The sequence below is a fragment of the Tiliqua scincoides genome, chromosome 11 (assembly GCF_035046505.1).
Source record: "Tiliqua scincoides isolate rTilSci1 chromosome 11, rTilSci1.hap2, whole genome shotgun sequence".
Classification (NCBI taxonomy): Eukaryota; Metazoa; Chordata; class Lepidosauria; order Squamata; family Scincidae; genus Tiliqua; species Tiliqua scincoides.
The window spans coordinates 6,426,035-6,441,272 of NC_089831.1; the positions used below are offsets into that span (position 1 = coordinate 6,426,035).

Here is a 15,238-nt window from a genome sequence, read left to right on the forward strand (position 1 = left end):
TTCCTCTTTTATGCAAGATCTCTTATACCCTTTAGCCAGAGGGCAGCATCTTCTCCTGGCAAAGGGGTTCCGGGTTGCCCAGCTCCTGGAAGAAAAGCATTTCACCCAATGTGCCGCAAGCTAGACAGGGAAAGCCAGAGTTGCCTGCCCAGGCCCATGGTTGGTCAGTTGTGGCCCAGGGATTCCACATGCCTGGGTAGTCAACTGTGCCATTCCCTGTCGAGTGCATGACAAATTGGGCTTGGGAGGTTTCACCTTCCAAGCTGAGCTACATGCAGGCCAGATGACTTAGGGTGGAGGGCCAGATGTGGCCTGCTGGCTGTAGATTGCCAACCCTTGCTTTAGATCAGGGGTGCCCAAATCCCAGCCTGGGGGCCACTTGCAGCCCTCGGGGACTCCCAATCCGGCCCGCAGGGAGCCCTAGTCTCCAATGAGCTTCTGGCGCTCCGGAGACTTGCTAGAACCCATGCTGGCCTGACACAACTGCTCTCAGCAAGAGGGCAACTGTTCTACCTCTCATGTGAGCTGTGGGACGAGAGCTCCCTCCACTGCTTGCTGTTTCACATCTGTGATGCAGCAGTTGTAGCGAAGAAAAGGCCAGCCTTGCTTTGCGCAAGGTCTTTTATAGGCCCTGAGCTATTGCCAGACCTTGATTCAGTCATATAAGTTCCATCTCTAATCTATTCATTTATGTAAACTTATGTAAATTTATTCAACTTTGAAATGTAAATTAATTCTTACCCCCCCCCCCCGGCCCCTGGCATAGTGTCAGAGAGATGATGTGGCCCTCCTGCCAAAAAGTTTGGACACCCCTGCTTTAGATATAGGAATATTTTCCAAGATACTGATTGAAAGTACCATTTGGCCCCCTGTTATTACATAGTCCACAGTTGCATTAATTCTTTCCAAAACTTGGTGCCGGAATCCTTCTCCTCTTCCTCAGCTTCATCATAGGTGGCAATAAGTGCCTTTCGGATAGAAACTGCCAAAATACTGCACCCCTTTTGCTGCACCGGCCTGAGCCCTTGGGAAGAACATGTCAAAGGGTCGCAGCCCTGTATGGACTTACCTGGGGTAACGTAAGGCCGTGGGACTTACTTCCAAGTCGTCATACGTCGGGTTGCAGCCCAAGACTGCCTGGCGTCAAATTTACCACATTGGTGTCTAACTTTGAATGACCGTTTAGCAAGGGGCCTACAAAAGAGACTTAAAAAGGTTTGCTAAACTTGCTTGTTTCCAAACATCTTTTCCTAGGTCTGTTTCTCGGTTCTTAAAATAAGTCGTTGGGTTGGTTCACATGTAACGCCAAAGCATGGTCTGGCTTGATTTCAACGAGCCCTTCTGTTCACATGCTCCTTCCTCTTTCACAGGCATGCTCTGGAGCAGATTGATTGTCATGATACTTTCTTTTGCAGTTCCAGGCTGGAGAAATAGTGCAAACTGGGGGGCGGGGGGGGGGGGAAGAGTCTCATGAGCACAAAGCTTGCTGATGTCTCACCAAGCCCCGGTTTGGCATTTCGCATGAACGAACCCAGTGTGTCATTGGCTACGATGGGGATTAAAGTGTTCAGTCTCGTTGAGGCCAGGCCTTTGAAGAATCGGGATTAGCACAAATGAAGTTAAGTTGGAGTGAAGTTCACCCTCCCTTTAACCTGTTGGGTGATAGTATCGTTATGCAAAAAAAAAAAAAAAAAAAGGTTGGCATTGCAAATAACCTCTCGGTGACACACAGGTCCTGGTATGGCCAACCCTCTCTTGATGTTTAATCCTTGTTTGGATAAAAAGTTGGACGATCCCATTGCTGTGGTCCCCTGTTTTTACTAAGTTAATCTCCTCTTCCTATTTGCTGTTAACCTAAAGATTTTGCTTTCACTATCTTGATCTGCATTGGATTTAATTTGTTTGGATTCGACTCAGAATATTGACAAATTTGGTCCTCTGGCTTTCAGGGTAGCCTGCACATCCATCAGCGGTACTGCGCCTGATTCCCCAACCAAGAATTTAGTTCCTCTCGACTCATTGTAGTGTCATTGTTGGTCAAAGATGAATAGCAGTTGGCATAGTTTTCAGCAGTGTCTGTGCTCAGTGTGCTGGCAAATAAAGCGGCTTTCTTACTGCGGAAGAAGTGAGCCATTCTGGGCCCTTCCGCTCACTGTGCACTCACTTCTTGTCTCCTTAGCTCAGGAGTTCCCAAAGTACATAAGAACATAAGCACAGCCCCACTGGATCAGGCCATAGGCCCATCTAGTCCAGCTTCTTGTATCTCACAGCGGCCCACCAAATGCCCCAGGGAGCACACCAGATAACAAGAGACTTGCAAGGCTTCCTGGGAATTGTAGTTAAGAACATAAGAACATCCCCACTGGATCAGGCCATAGGCCCATCTAGTCCAGCTTCCTGTATCTCACAGCGGCCCACCAAATGCCCCAGGGAGCACACCAGATAACAAGAGACCTCATCCTGGTGCCCTCCCTTGCATCTGGCATAGCCCATTTCTAAAATCAGGAGGTTGCGCATACACATCATGGCTTGTACCCCGTAATGGATTTTTCCTCCAGAAGTGGAAAAAGTGTTCGTTGCGACACCTTTAGGGCATTGCAGCACACTCGCAGGGGCTCCACGGGTTGACCCGGGTGGCCCCTCCTGCCTGTTCCCTTGGGTACTGCCATGTAGGATCTCACAAAATCTCACAGGGTTCATGACAGCTACACCCAAATCTTATGAGATTTGAGCACCACCATCTTGGATCTTGCAGGCTTTTGTGAAATCCAAGGTGGAGGTACCCAGCTGAGCCGGGAGCAAGAGGCTGTGGGAGCATTGTGACCCATTTACATTTGGGAACCACAGCTCTTCTCTCCTTTGTTGCATCTGAACTGTGACCTGTGAATCCAACAGTCTTCCTGTTTATGTGGAACTGGCTCTTTTCGGAGGTACTTTGGACCAAGAGAGAGTGTTTGTGTGGCTCATCCTGGAAAGAGATTGAAAAGGAGCGCTTGTTAGGGTTTTGTTGCTCTTGCTTGCAACGGGAACCATTGTTCTTTAAGCTGCATGTGTTGTGGCCAAGCTCTTGGAGCTTGGCTACCCAGAAATCTGTGATGATGTGGTGATGTCACCGCTAAAAGTCTGGAGGCCCTGCCTCTCCACTTTGCAGCCATGAAAGGTCTCGGTGCAGCACATGCGCTCCTTCCAAGGAATGCTGGCAGGAACGCTTGCTAGAAGATATTCTCAAGGTGCAGCCGTTGGTAGGCTTGCAAAGTCTCCTGTGTTCCTTGAGTGGGGTCTGGGAGCTCAGGGACAAGCCTGGCTGGTCAGGAGATGGACCTGGTGGAATGGAGCAGAGCTAGCTGCATCTGATCAGGGCAGAGGGCAGATCCTGGTGGATCAGAGAACATCCCATTATGATTGAAGACATGGTTGAAGCATGATAGTGTTGGGGGGGGGCGGTATCTAAAACTCTTGAACCAAGAAGAAAATAACTTCCCCCACCCCAGCCTTGATTCTGGACTTTGAAACTTTGGAGAGACCCTGAGAAGGAAGCGAAATCCCTGAAACTTCTGGTCAAACCATTGATGTAGCTAAGGGTGGGCAGGGGGATACATTGCCCTGGGTACCAAACCTTAAGGGGCTGCCAACCCACACCCCTGATGGAAGATCCTGAGGCGTCTAAGAAGAATTCTGAGGTGCAGGGCGGCCTTGTGCAACCTCACCGCATCTCAGACAACCTCTCAGATGTCCCCGAGGAAGGGAGTGTTAAAATTTTTGTGCCCCCAGGTGCCATATCCCTTAGCTACACCACTGGGTCAAACCTTGAGACCTAGCCATCATTAGCTGTTAGCCAACAGTGAGCTTTTGTCATGGGACGACAGCAAGCAATTCCTCTGTTATGGAAACCTGAAAGCTCATTTACACGAACTGTGTACATGGTTATTGCTTGATTGCTGCGTTATCAAAATGTGCGGACAGTTATTTTCAACCTTCTTCATCTCACGGCACACTGACAAGGCACTAAAATTGTCACGGCACGCCATCGGTTTTTGGACAATCGACAAGGCACACCACACTGACAGCAGGGGCTTGCATCCCACAGTGACCCTACTAACAAATGATCCTCCCCCAAACTCCTACGGCACACCTGCAGATAATCCGTGGCACACCAGTGTGCCACGGCACAGTGGTTAAAAATGGCTGGGATAGATCATCACAGATGAAACCGTCGGATTCACACACAGAAAAGGCAGGCAGCTATTTTGGCTCATGGCTGATGGCCATGGTTTTCATGGAAACCAAGAAAAGCAGCATTTTGTTTACGAAAAGCCTTATTGTATAAAAGCTCTAGCGCAGTGTTTCTGTTTTATTTGGTTCTAATAAAGGTTTTATGTGACCTCTGCTTGAAGAGAGAACCAAGTCAATGTGCACACTCCACAACGAGGCATCTGTCATGGCTTCCCCCAAAGAACTTTGGGACTTGTGGCTTAGTGAAGTGTTGTGGAGAGATTCCTAGCCTCTCCTCCTCGCATCCTCTCAGAGCTGCAGCTCCCTGAGTTCTGTGGGAAGAGAAAATGAATGTTCACCCAGTTTAAAGTCTGCAAAGCGCATGTACCCACTGGTGCCGGGATACTTTCCAAGAGTTGTAGCTCTTGTTAATCCTTGGTAGGAGACGTGGCAGAGTCCTCTCAGGTTTGTTTTGTCGGTGTGGCTCTGTGGGGGCAGACACCATTTTGTCACGCCAGTGGCGTTCAGGGTGCTGATAGGAGCTACAGAGTGGGCCATGTGCAAGATTTGAATGTGCAGGTGGGCCATGTGCAAGGTTTAAATTGCCTCATGCAGTTCTGCGGCCCCGAACAAGGGGAGCCACCCTTCCTGATGCACTGAATCAATTCTTGGAGATAAAATTTTAAAAAAAATGGCAATTCTGGTCAACAGAACATTTGATTTCCTGTATATTAATTCTGTTGTTTTTTTTAATCAACAGTGTTTCAAAGCCTACACCTGGAAGAGGTGACTGAGAAGAAGCCAGACGCACACCCCTCTGCTATTTTTGCAAACAGATACCCAAGCTCCAAGTCCTCATGGAGCCTGCAAGTTCAGCCCGCAACCATTAACTGGAGAACTGGGATGTTTACCTGGAAGTGCCTCATTCTCTGGGCTGTGCTGGTCACAGCCACGCTGTCCGCTGCAAGACCAGCACAAACCCTGCCGGAACAAGGTAGGAAAGCTCTTAGGGTTGTTTCCATTTGTTTGCTTTAGCTTTTCTTTAAATCGAATGCCACTGTTGTTGGCGGGACCAATGAGGGTGCCACAGTTTTTTGATGGATACATATTCACAAGATCAATACTCAAGTGCCTTTGTATCTCTCCAGGAGCATTTGGGAACGAATGTAGGTTGAGTATCCCTTATCCAGGGCAGCAGCTGTTACCCTGCACATGCCTGATCTCATCTGATCTCAGAAGCTAAGCAGGGTCAGGCCTGGTTAATACTTGGATGGGAGACCGCCTGGGAACACCGGGTGCTGTAGGCTTATACCATAGTCTTTCGAGACTGAAGGTTGCCAACCATCCCTTATCCAGAATGCTTGGAACTGAAAGAATTCAGATTTTTCTGGATTTGGGCATATTTGCATAAACGTTAGGAGATATTTTGGGGTTGAGACCCAAGTCTGTAATTCATTTTTGTTTCATATACCTCTTATGCACATAGCCTTAAGGTAATTTTATGCATTCTTTAAAAAAATAATTTTGTGCACTGAACACAGTTTGTGTACCTTGAACCATGATTTCTTGTCCTGTGGTGAGGTTGTGTTATATCAGGTCAGTGCTCAAAAAAGCTCTAGATTTTCGAGCATTCTGGTTTTTGGAATTCTGGAGAAGGGGTAACCAACTTGAACTTCATTCTTGGTGCACTTTGAAAGTGCAGGCCTGCTACTGTTCTGTCTTTGAAAATGTACTGATTTCTGTCTGCAGTCTGAATACTGGCATTCATTTCAGATTGGGGGGGGGGTGTTATTGTGCAAGCTCCATGATAAAAGCAGTGGGGGCTAAAAGAGAATGTGTGTCTCTTTATTCCCCCCCCTTCTTTGTTTATATTCTTTGTTTGAGATAGGAGTTGAACTTGTAGCCACCAGCGCTCATACAGAAAGACTTGCAGGGTCCTTTTTTTTTTTTTGGGAGGAGGGGCGTGTCAAGCCAGCCATTTGTCTTGGGCAAACCATTAGGCCCTGAGTAGATGTGCCTGGATTATTACAAGCTTTTGTAAGCAGTCCTGAAAATGTTGGCTTCGAAAGCCAGAGTGTAAATACCTTAAAACGAACCTTAGATCCTGCAGATCCAGCCATTTTCAACCACTGTGCTGTGGCACACTGGTGTGCCGCAAGTGATCCACAGGTGTGCCACAGGAATTTGGGGGGAAGATGATTTATTAGTAGGGTCAATGGGGAAGTGAGCCCCCAATTGGCAACATGGTGTGCCTTGTCAATTGTCAAAAACCTGATGGTGTGCCTTGACATTTTAGTGCTTTGTCAGTGTGCCATGAGATGAAAAAGGTTGAAAATGGCTGCTGTAGATGAATGATAATAGGCTGTCTTCTGTAGGGGGGGGGATATTTTGGAATGATAATAGGCTCCTTCTGTCTTCTGGGGGGGTATTTTGGAGAATTGAGATGTGGTTGTGTTGCTGTAACACATGAATCCCCTTGTTCTTCTCTTTGAGCCTTGCAACTGACGACTTCACATTCGGTTTGTAATAAATTGTGCTGGATTACCTTCTGGTGTCTGGGAGTGGTAGGCAGAGGGGTTGCACTGCGATGGTTTGGATGCCTTTTTTTAAGGTCAGGCTGGAGGGTGGCGGCTCCCAGGACATGGTTGAAGAGTGCATATTGCAGCATAAAGCAATGGCTTTGGCTCACTGCAGCAGTGAGCAATGGCTCACTGAGGCTATGGCTTTGTGGTATCGCCCCTGGCATACATACAGAAGTTTGCAGGTTCAGTCCCTGGCGCTCTCTTCAGATTCCTGTCTGAAGCACGGGAGTGCAGCTGCAACCTGGGTTGGCAATATTTAACCTAGGTCAGTGGTTCTTCCCAGCTCAGCTGGGCGCCTCCATCTTGAATGTTGTGAGATCCAAGATGGCACAACCAAATCTCAGAAGATCCAAGGTGGCAGCAACTAGGAGAGCCGGTAGGTGGGGTGACTGGGGACATCCCGTGGCATTTCTATGGGTGTGCTGCCCTAAATCCCCTGGGGGCTGGGGTTTAGAATAGGCCCTCAGTTTGGCTGTACTTGTCGTAAGAGGCGACTAAATAGCCACCGGGTAGATGGGACTCGTCAGCCTGGGAAGGCAGCTCATCTGAGAGAAGGAAAACTCTGATCCCAAACCTCCACTGCCTTGTGGCTACATCCAGTTATGGAAAAGGCTTCAGGAGTCAACCTCGAGGCAAAATCCGGAGCCGGAGTCCCTGAGGCAGTTCATGGCTGAACACAGTCACGTTCTGGCAACTCCTGCGACGCCGCTGGAACCAACTGTATTGGCCTCTGCCTTTCCATTGGACCATTTCAGCGACGTGGAGAGGGGGGATTTGCTGCAAGGGTAACAGCCTATCCTCCATACCTACTTTACCCAGGCTTCGCGCACTGGAGAGGACACTCTGTTCCAGAACCACCATTCAGAGCGTGACACCATGGTCTTCCGAGACTGAAGGATGCCAACAAGCTGCCCTAAAGTGCTGCAGGTTCTCAGTTAGGGAACCATTGACCTAGGTGGACGGCTTTCTGCGGACCCTCATGCGCCTTGCTGGAAGGAAGGCTGACTAGAAATGAGATGAATGCTCCATTATGCGTAGTGTGCTTGAAAGAGCAGTAACTGGCAAAATGTCAGAAATGGGAAAGAATTTCCAGTGGCCAGAGGGCAAAAATCCTGGCCCGGTCCTCAGATCTGGCAGAAGTAGCTTTAATTCAGCAGAGTAGCCATTGCAATGTAAATTCTGCCATGAGAATACTGGGGCATGATGCGGCACAATGTGGTAGAAAGCAGCCAAGCTTGTGGGTCACAGGCTGGCGTGACTTCCAGGTTGCACCCTGTATTGCAGTCCGGCTTCCGGTTGAGGTGGGTCCAAGACCTGCTGCGGACAATGCTCTGGGTTGCAGAGGTAAGCACTTTGGGAACTGTTGGAAACGGTTATTTGAATAAGAGGATTTTGTTTTTCCCAAGACCCTTCCTCTAAAAACAATTGGGGGGGGAGCAGAATTGTGAGTCGTGTGCTAAAGTGTCATAGGTGTTCCTCCACACTTCCTCTTCCACTCTGTATCCCTCTTCCTTTTCCAATCCAGGGCGTGGGAGGAGCCAGAGGGTAGGTACATCCACAGAGGCAGCGTTTGGCCCATGGCCTGGGTGCCAGGAGAGCTTGGGTCAGCCCTGAATGCAGACCAGGTAGTTAGGAATTCAGCTTTTCTGCCAACGCTCCTTAAAGCATCTCTTGCATTAAATCAGTGCTCCTTAAAGCATCCCTTGCAAGTAAAAACTTTAATGGATATTCATTGCGTTTTGCAGTTGCTGAAATTGGTGGTGGTAAATGGGTTGTTAAAGGGAGGCATTGGGAAGCTTCCAGGTTTTTACACACACACACCGCAAATGGGTTCCCTTTGTGTGCCTGGACAACCTGCAGAAGCTTTCTTTGGCTACAAATGGTTGTGCTTTCCTGATGTTTCTGGGTCTGCCTGAATTTCTTTCTGCCATCCTAAAGCTCTTCTTTCTGGCAGCAGCTGGTCAGATATATCTGCCAACCGACCAGATTTTTCTCATTTTGCCTCATTGCCAGGAAGGCAGGATGTTAATCAGAAAGAATAGTTCTGTGCTGGGTCAGGTTGAGTAGCTGCAATTGATCTTAACCCTCTCAAGTATGCCGACATGACGATGTTGATGCTTTATATAGCGCCATTGATGTACATAGTGCTTTGCACGGAGTGAGAGGATAGCTCAATGCCCTGAGGAGCTTGCAGTCTAGATCAAGGGTGTTCAAACATTTTGGCAGGAAGGCTACATCATCTGTCTGACATTGTGTCGGGGGCCAGGAAAAAACAGAATTAATGTACATTTAAAATTTGAATAAATTTACATAAATGGATATGTTAGAGATGGAACTTATATGAATGAATTAAAGTCTTGCAGTAGCGCAAGGCCTGTATAAGGCCTTGCACAAAGCAAAGCCAGCCTTTCCTTCTCTGCCACTGCTGCATCACAGATGTGAAACAGAAAGCAGTGGAAGGAGCCCTTGTCCCGCAGCTCAGGTGAGAGGCCGAACAGTCATCCTCACACTGAGAGCAGTTGCATTGGGCCAGCACGGGATCCAGCAAGTCTCTGGAGGGCCAGAGGCTCACTGGAGGCTCCCCGTGGGCCAGATTGGGAGCCCCTGAGGACCTCAAGTGGCCCCCGGGCCAGGGTTTGGACACCCCTGGTCTAGGTGTGGCCCGTGGCTAGACTCTATCTGGCCCGCAGCCAGCCTCTGATCCCCTAAGTGACTCTGGCCCAGTTGGCCAAACTCAACCGGAGTTGTGCTTGTGGGGTGGGGGAAATGGGGGTCCATTTAAGTGTGTGCTTGATTTCTTAGGCTGTGTTGGTGCTTGGAGAAGTCCTGGGCATTTGAACCCATTCATTTATTCATTCATCTAAGTTCCATCTCTAATGTATTTATTTAAATTTTATTATTTAATTTTTTTCCCCCAGCCCTGGGCAATGTACCAGATATTTGATGCAGCCCTTCAGCCAAAAAGTTTAGAGACCCCTGGTCTAGATAATTATTGTAGGAGACACTTGATCCACCAGAACCAGCCTTTGAGTGAGACCCTCAGGTAATAGATTGGTGTGGGGAGGGGCCTACTGCTGGTTCGTGCTGCTGCTTCTTCCTCCTCCCTGGTTTTGAAAGGAAAATGGAGAACAGAGTGGATGAGGAAGTGTGGAGAAGAAGACCTAGAGCTTCTCTTCTCTCCACCACATTTTCTCTCCATTCTGCTCTTCCTTTCCGAATCCAGGAAGCAAGAGGAAGAGTAGCAGCAGTGCTCTGCCAAGTAAGGGGACAGAATTTGGTGAGGCCCCACATAAGGCTGTGGGGGGGGGGGTCAAGATTTGACTTGCCACCCCAGGCACTGAAGGTCTGGAGCCGTCCCATTACTCACCGCCCTGCTCTGTTCTTGTGTTGCGTATACAGAGGATGGTGAGCTTTGATTCTCTGAGAAAGCCAACCTGGGACAGGTAGGAAAGGGGGCTGCTTGTGTTTCACTTTGTCTCTTGCTTGCTAATAGAAGGTCCCTGAATATCAGGTGCTGAGAGCCAATAATTGGAGAAATCCATCACTCTGATGTGATGCTGCACATCACTGTGCACATCACTGCACATCACTGTGATGTGATGCTGCACACATCACTCTGTGGTGTGTGCTGCCCAGAGGCACCTGGCATTGGAAATGGATTGCCAGCCTATGTGGACCTTTGGTCCAACCGAGTAATGCAGTTCCTGAGTTTAAGTAGTACTGCTTGAACCTTTGTTGCATTCCCATCAGTATCAACTCTGATTTATTTTTTTTTTTTTGCAGACCTTAATGCATTAACCTCTGATCCCTGTACAGTGTATGTGTGGATTGTCCTTTGTTTCCAGTACACATAGGCCTCAGCTTCACATAATAAATGAGGTTGGTCTTTCCATCCATGTGCAGTATCTAAAGAAAGTAGTTGGGAAGGGAGTGCTAGACACACCCTTGCAAAATTGGTGCCAGAGTAGGGCTGGGAAGCTTCCTGGGGCAGCCCATCTCATTGCCTGAGACAGTGCACCAAATGCCACCCCTTCCTCATTGCTGCTTCTCTTCCTCCTGCTCCCTAGATTTGAGAAAGAGGTAGTGTCTCAGATGCTCTAGCCCGCCACTCTTTTCTCCTCCTCACTTCCTCTCCTTTGCAAGTGTAAGTGTAAGGAGAGTGTAAGGAGCAGCAGAGGCAGTTGTCCCCACCCCTCTGCAGCCTAAGGTCGCCTTCTCAGTTGGCCCAATGGAAAGGTCGGCCTCAAAAACTCTTTTCAGGTGTAGACTGGCAATTAGATGGTGTAAACAAGGAATTGACCTTGTAAAGCTGGAAGAGGGAGGGTTGGAATGATGGCTTGAGCCTAGAACAAACCATACAATTTGCTTAGGTATCATCAGTGCTCCCCACCACTCCTCAGGGTGCTGGGCCCTTGGCAGCTGTCCAACAGCTCCTGGTACTGGTGCCAGTATTGAAGTTGGGTCTGCTTCTCCCCCATGCTGTGGGTGGGAGAGTGGGTGAATCCGAAGCTGAGAAGTTGGCTTGCTTGGAGGGCTACCATGTGACTTCACGGAGGTGAGACTTTTGAAATGGGGACTGCCTGATCCCCTCTTCACTTCCTTGGCCATTGTGACAGGTAGTGAGGTTAGTGCCTCTTCGGGATATGGAGAATATGGCACTGAATGATTATTTTGGCTTGCAAACTCTGAACACTAGAGATGTGTATTTGAATTGATGGCATGAATCTGAAGCTGTCTTATGCTGCCAAGCTATTGATCTTACTGGTCCCATCGGCTCTGGCTATTGGTTCAACTGCTGTATGGGCTCCCTTGTCTGTAGTCTTTGCACCACTGACTTTGGCATAGACCAAGCTACTTTCTTATCCTGCTTGTCAAGAGTTCAGTGTGACTCAAGAAGCTTGAACAATTCCTTTGCTCACAGATGTGTGTGGTTCTGTTTTTCACATCCTCATTCCCTAGTTTTAAAGAGGCAAGCAGAGGCGGTAGGGTTGGTCTCTGTAAAGGTGAATCATCCATTGGTTGGGAGAAGAAAGAGAGAGAAACATCAGCTGGGCCAGGGGCCAGCATCAGTTAGTGATTTGTGTTGGATGCTGTGATTAATTACTGGGCTGCGGTCAGAGGGAGATGGTCGGTGCAGCGAGGGGAAAGCAGTTACTGAACAGCCCAAAGGTCAGAGATCACACTCAGCAGCTGGGGCAGTATTTTTACAACTCCAATTTCTCCCAAGGGAGGCAGTGGTATTGGATTTAGGCTGTCCCAGTGCTTTTGGCTGTACTGTTGTGAGCAAAACTGTCCCCTGCCCTCCAGCGCAACCCTTGTGCCAGGCCAAGAGCGGCAGCAGTAGTAAGTCGCACTTGTGCAACCTTATGGCCAGGCCACATTCTGACTGTGCTGGGGAAAGAGAACACAGACACTTAGAAAATGGAAAACCAGCATCGTTTGAAGTCGTTTTAAGACTTTGTGCATTCAAGGGACAACTTCTGCATCCCGGAAAATGTTGCAGTCAACTCTGTGCTATGTTTTTAGGGCGCCGGGGGCAGTGGGCCTTTCAGTCGCTCCATGTGAACGGAGAGCTCGGTCTCGGACAGTATTTCTCAACCAGTGATACTTGATGTGATGTCCAGTGGTATGTGTGGGACCCCCCAACCCCTGCTGCTGGCAACGCAACAAGACAGGCAACAAGACAAGCAGTGGTAGACAAGCAGGGTTCCAGTATGCACTTTTCATACACTTAGAAAAGCCCTTCTGTTCACCATTAGCCTCTTACCAGTTTGTTTCGTCTGGTCCCACAGTCCAGAAGTAACTGGCCATCACATCTTCACCAGTTACTTGCAGTGGTACTTCCAAGAGGTAGACCTTGTGAAGTGGTTTAGCTGAGGACAAATGTTGAGAAATACTGGTCCAGGAACAAGGAATCAGACCATGACAACGTGGGTTCAGTTCAAGGTTCATCCTTGTATTTTTAACTCTCTGGATCGACACTTGCTTTAAAAAGCCATTCAGTAACTAGCTGAGAATAATATCCAACTCTTTGGCTTGCATTGTCACTCCCTGACAATTCAATACTTATTTCAAAGATGGGTAAATTTTGTTTATTGAATTAGGTTTATTAAATGTTGTTTTTTTCACTTTAGGCTCTTTGATTGTGAATTGTTTGCAGTTTGGGGTTTTGTGTTTAGATATACACAGCAACAGGATTAAAAAAATGGAAAAATAAAAAAATATGTATCGTGCAGTTTGCTTCTTTTTGTTCAGAGGGTTTTGTTCCGGTTCAAAGCGAAGGAGAGATTTGGGGTTTGAGTTCCGTTCTGGTTTGCTGCAGAACTTCCCTGAACAGGGTTTTGTGTTTGCTTTGGCTCCCTGCCTGGAATACTTCTTTGTCTTGGCAGGTTGAGGGAGAAGTTTGATAGCAGTGGGCAAGCTGTCCTAGTCCCGTTACTGAACATCTGGGGGGAAGCTGGATCATGGCAGCCCCCCCCCCCACAGAGGAGTAACGTACTACCCCAGTGCCTGGGTGATGACATCGTGATGTCACATGACGTCACATCCGGGTTCTCCCTGGAGAAGGGGCACTCACTGCATTGGCCTCTCCCTTTCCTTCTCCTGTGGAGGTGAGGTGAGGAGAGGTGCAAAGCCCCAGCGCTCCTATGTAAGTAGGGCAGAGCCTGAGGGGCCGTCATGCTCCCCCCTTCATTGGTATAGTGCCCAGGGCAGATGCCCCTCAAGCTCTGCCCTAGTTATGCCTTTAGTCTCCTATAGAATCTCTGCATCTACAGCTTGTACACAGGTCGGGTCTGTGGGGGTCTTCCAAGGGAGGTTGGAGGGATAAAATGCATATAGAGGTTATGAAGGTACTAAGGTATACAGTTTATAAAAGTCCAGAATTGTTTCTGTTAGGTTTAAAATAGTAGTTAATGATAGAGCCTTATTATGGTATACTGACTGCAGCAAGGATGGTATATGCAAAGTACTGGAAACAAGATAAAGTCCCTGATATAGATGAATGGTTACAAAAGATGATGTATATAATGGAAATGGATAAGCTCTCAAGAAGTTTGAATGAGGAAATGTCAGAGAAATTTTACTTGGAATGGCATAAATTTAAAGTTTATTTGGAGAAAAATTGGGAGGTTAGGGGTCTATTATGGTTATTTGAATGATAATAAGAGCTATATAATAAACAAGAGTTTAGCTTGGTAATAAATAAATTTGGTATAATTTAGCCTGGTATAAATAATTAAATTTGCAAATTGTAAAAGGAAGTTGCTGTGGGAAGTCCAAGGTGGGGAGGGAGGTGTGGAGTGGAAATGGGATAAAGGTAATGATTGAAATGAAAATGGTTGATTTGGAGATATAATGTATTGTGATAATCTCAATAAAAATGTATAATAGAAAAAAGAGGTTGGAGGGATAAGATAGTTGCCTTGATCCCACTAACCCCTCTCATTAATTGTGTGCATGTGGATCATACAAAAAGCATGCGCATCCTTGTATTGCGTTCTCATTTATTAACCCTGACAAGCTTCCAAAGAGCCTGAGCCTTCCCTCGAAACCAGCAATCTCAATGGCTCTCTGCTCTTTCCGGGCACTAGAAGAGCGATTTTCTCCCTCCTGGCAGCCCGTGCACGAGTCTTGGGGGCATGGTGTGAGAGCACGAGATGCAGCCACCTCATTGATTCTAAGCAGGTCTGGCTTCAGTCTGTGCTTGTACGGGTGACTGCAAGAAAAACCCAATTCGGTTCTGGAGGGTCCCCTTTTGGAGTGTGAACGGAATTTCTGAACAGAATTCAAGCAAACCCCAACAGACTTCCTGACATATAATGAACTTACAGTTGAAATATAAACACAAGGCAGAAATCAAATGAAGATCAACAGGAGATGGCGGTTTTCACAATGCAACGAGAGAGGAATTTGCAACAGTGTCCCTTCTCCCCGTAGTAGAGTGACCTGGCATCTTGGTAGCCCAAAACAAATCTTGGCCTGAGTTCTGGAGAAACCTCATCCATACTTCATATTGTGGCCCACTGATGTATAGAGAGACTTCCGGAAGATGATCCAGGGGTACAATGCTGGTGGCAGTTGATGTGGACAGGCAGAATTGACTGGGGGTATGAGTTACAGCAGTGGTTCTCAAACCTTTTACCACCGGGACCCACTTTTCAGAATCTGTCAGGACCCACCGGAAGTGATGTCATTAACTTGGCAAGCCAGATGTCATGTCACCAGTCATCAATCCAAGTCCATCAATCCATCTGATAACCAGCCAGATGTCATGGCTGGAAGTGATATTGCCAAGCAGGACAATTTTTAACACCCCCTTAGGACAAAATCAAATCAATTAATTTAATTAAAAATTTACAATAAGTATATGTTTAAAGATTTATTTAAAATAAAGAACCCTCCCAAGCAGTTGCTGCTCTGTTTTTAAAAAAAAAAAATTCCCC

At 47.6% G+C, this 15,238-nt stretch overlaps 1 protein-coding gene and 1 pseudogene across 4 annotated transcripts in view; both read left to right on the top strand.

The window, feature by feature from the left end:
* FGFR1 (fibroblast growth factor receptor 1) overlaps nucleotides 1-15,238 on the top strand; it is a 122,391-nt gene that overhangs the window by 24,174 nt on the left and 82,979 nt on the right. For all 4 annotated transcript variants that reach the window (XM_066639396.1, XM_066639397.1, XM_066639398.1 and 1 more), the window contains exon 2: nucleotides 4,973-5,206. In XM_066639396.1, the coding sequence (XP_066495493.1) occupies nucleotides 5,116-5,206 (91 nt within the window). In that variant the 5' untranslated portion in view covers nucleotides 4,973-5,115. The remainder of the gene's footprint in view (nucleotides 1-4,972; nucleotides 5,207-15,238) is intronic.
* On the top strand, nucleotides 5,403-5,519 carry LOC136662751 (5S ribosomal RNA; annotated as a pseudogene).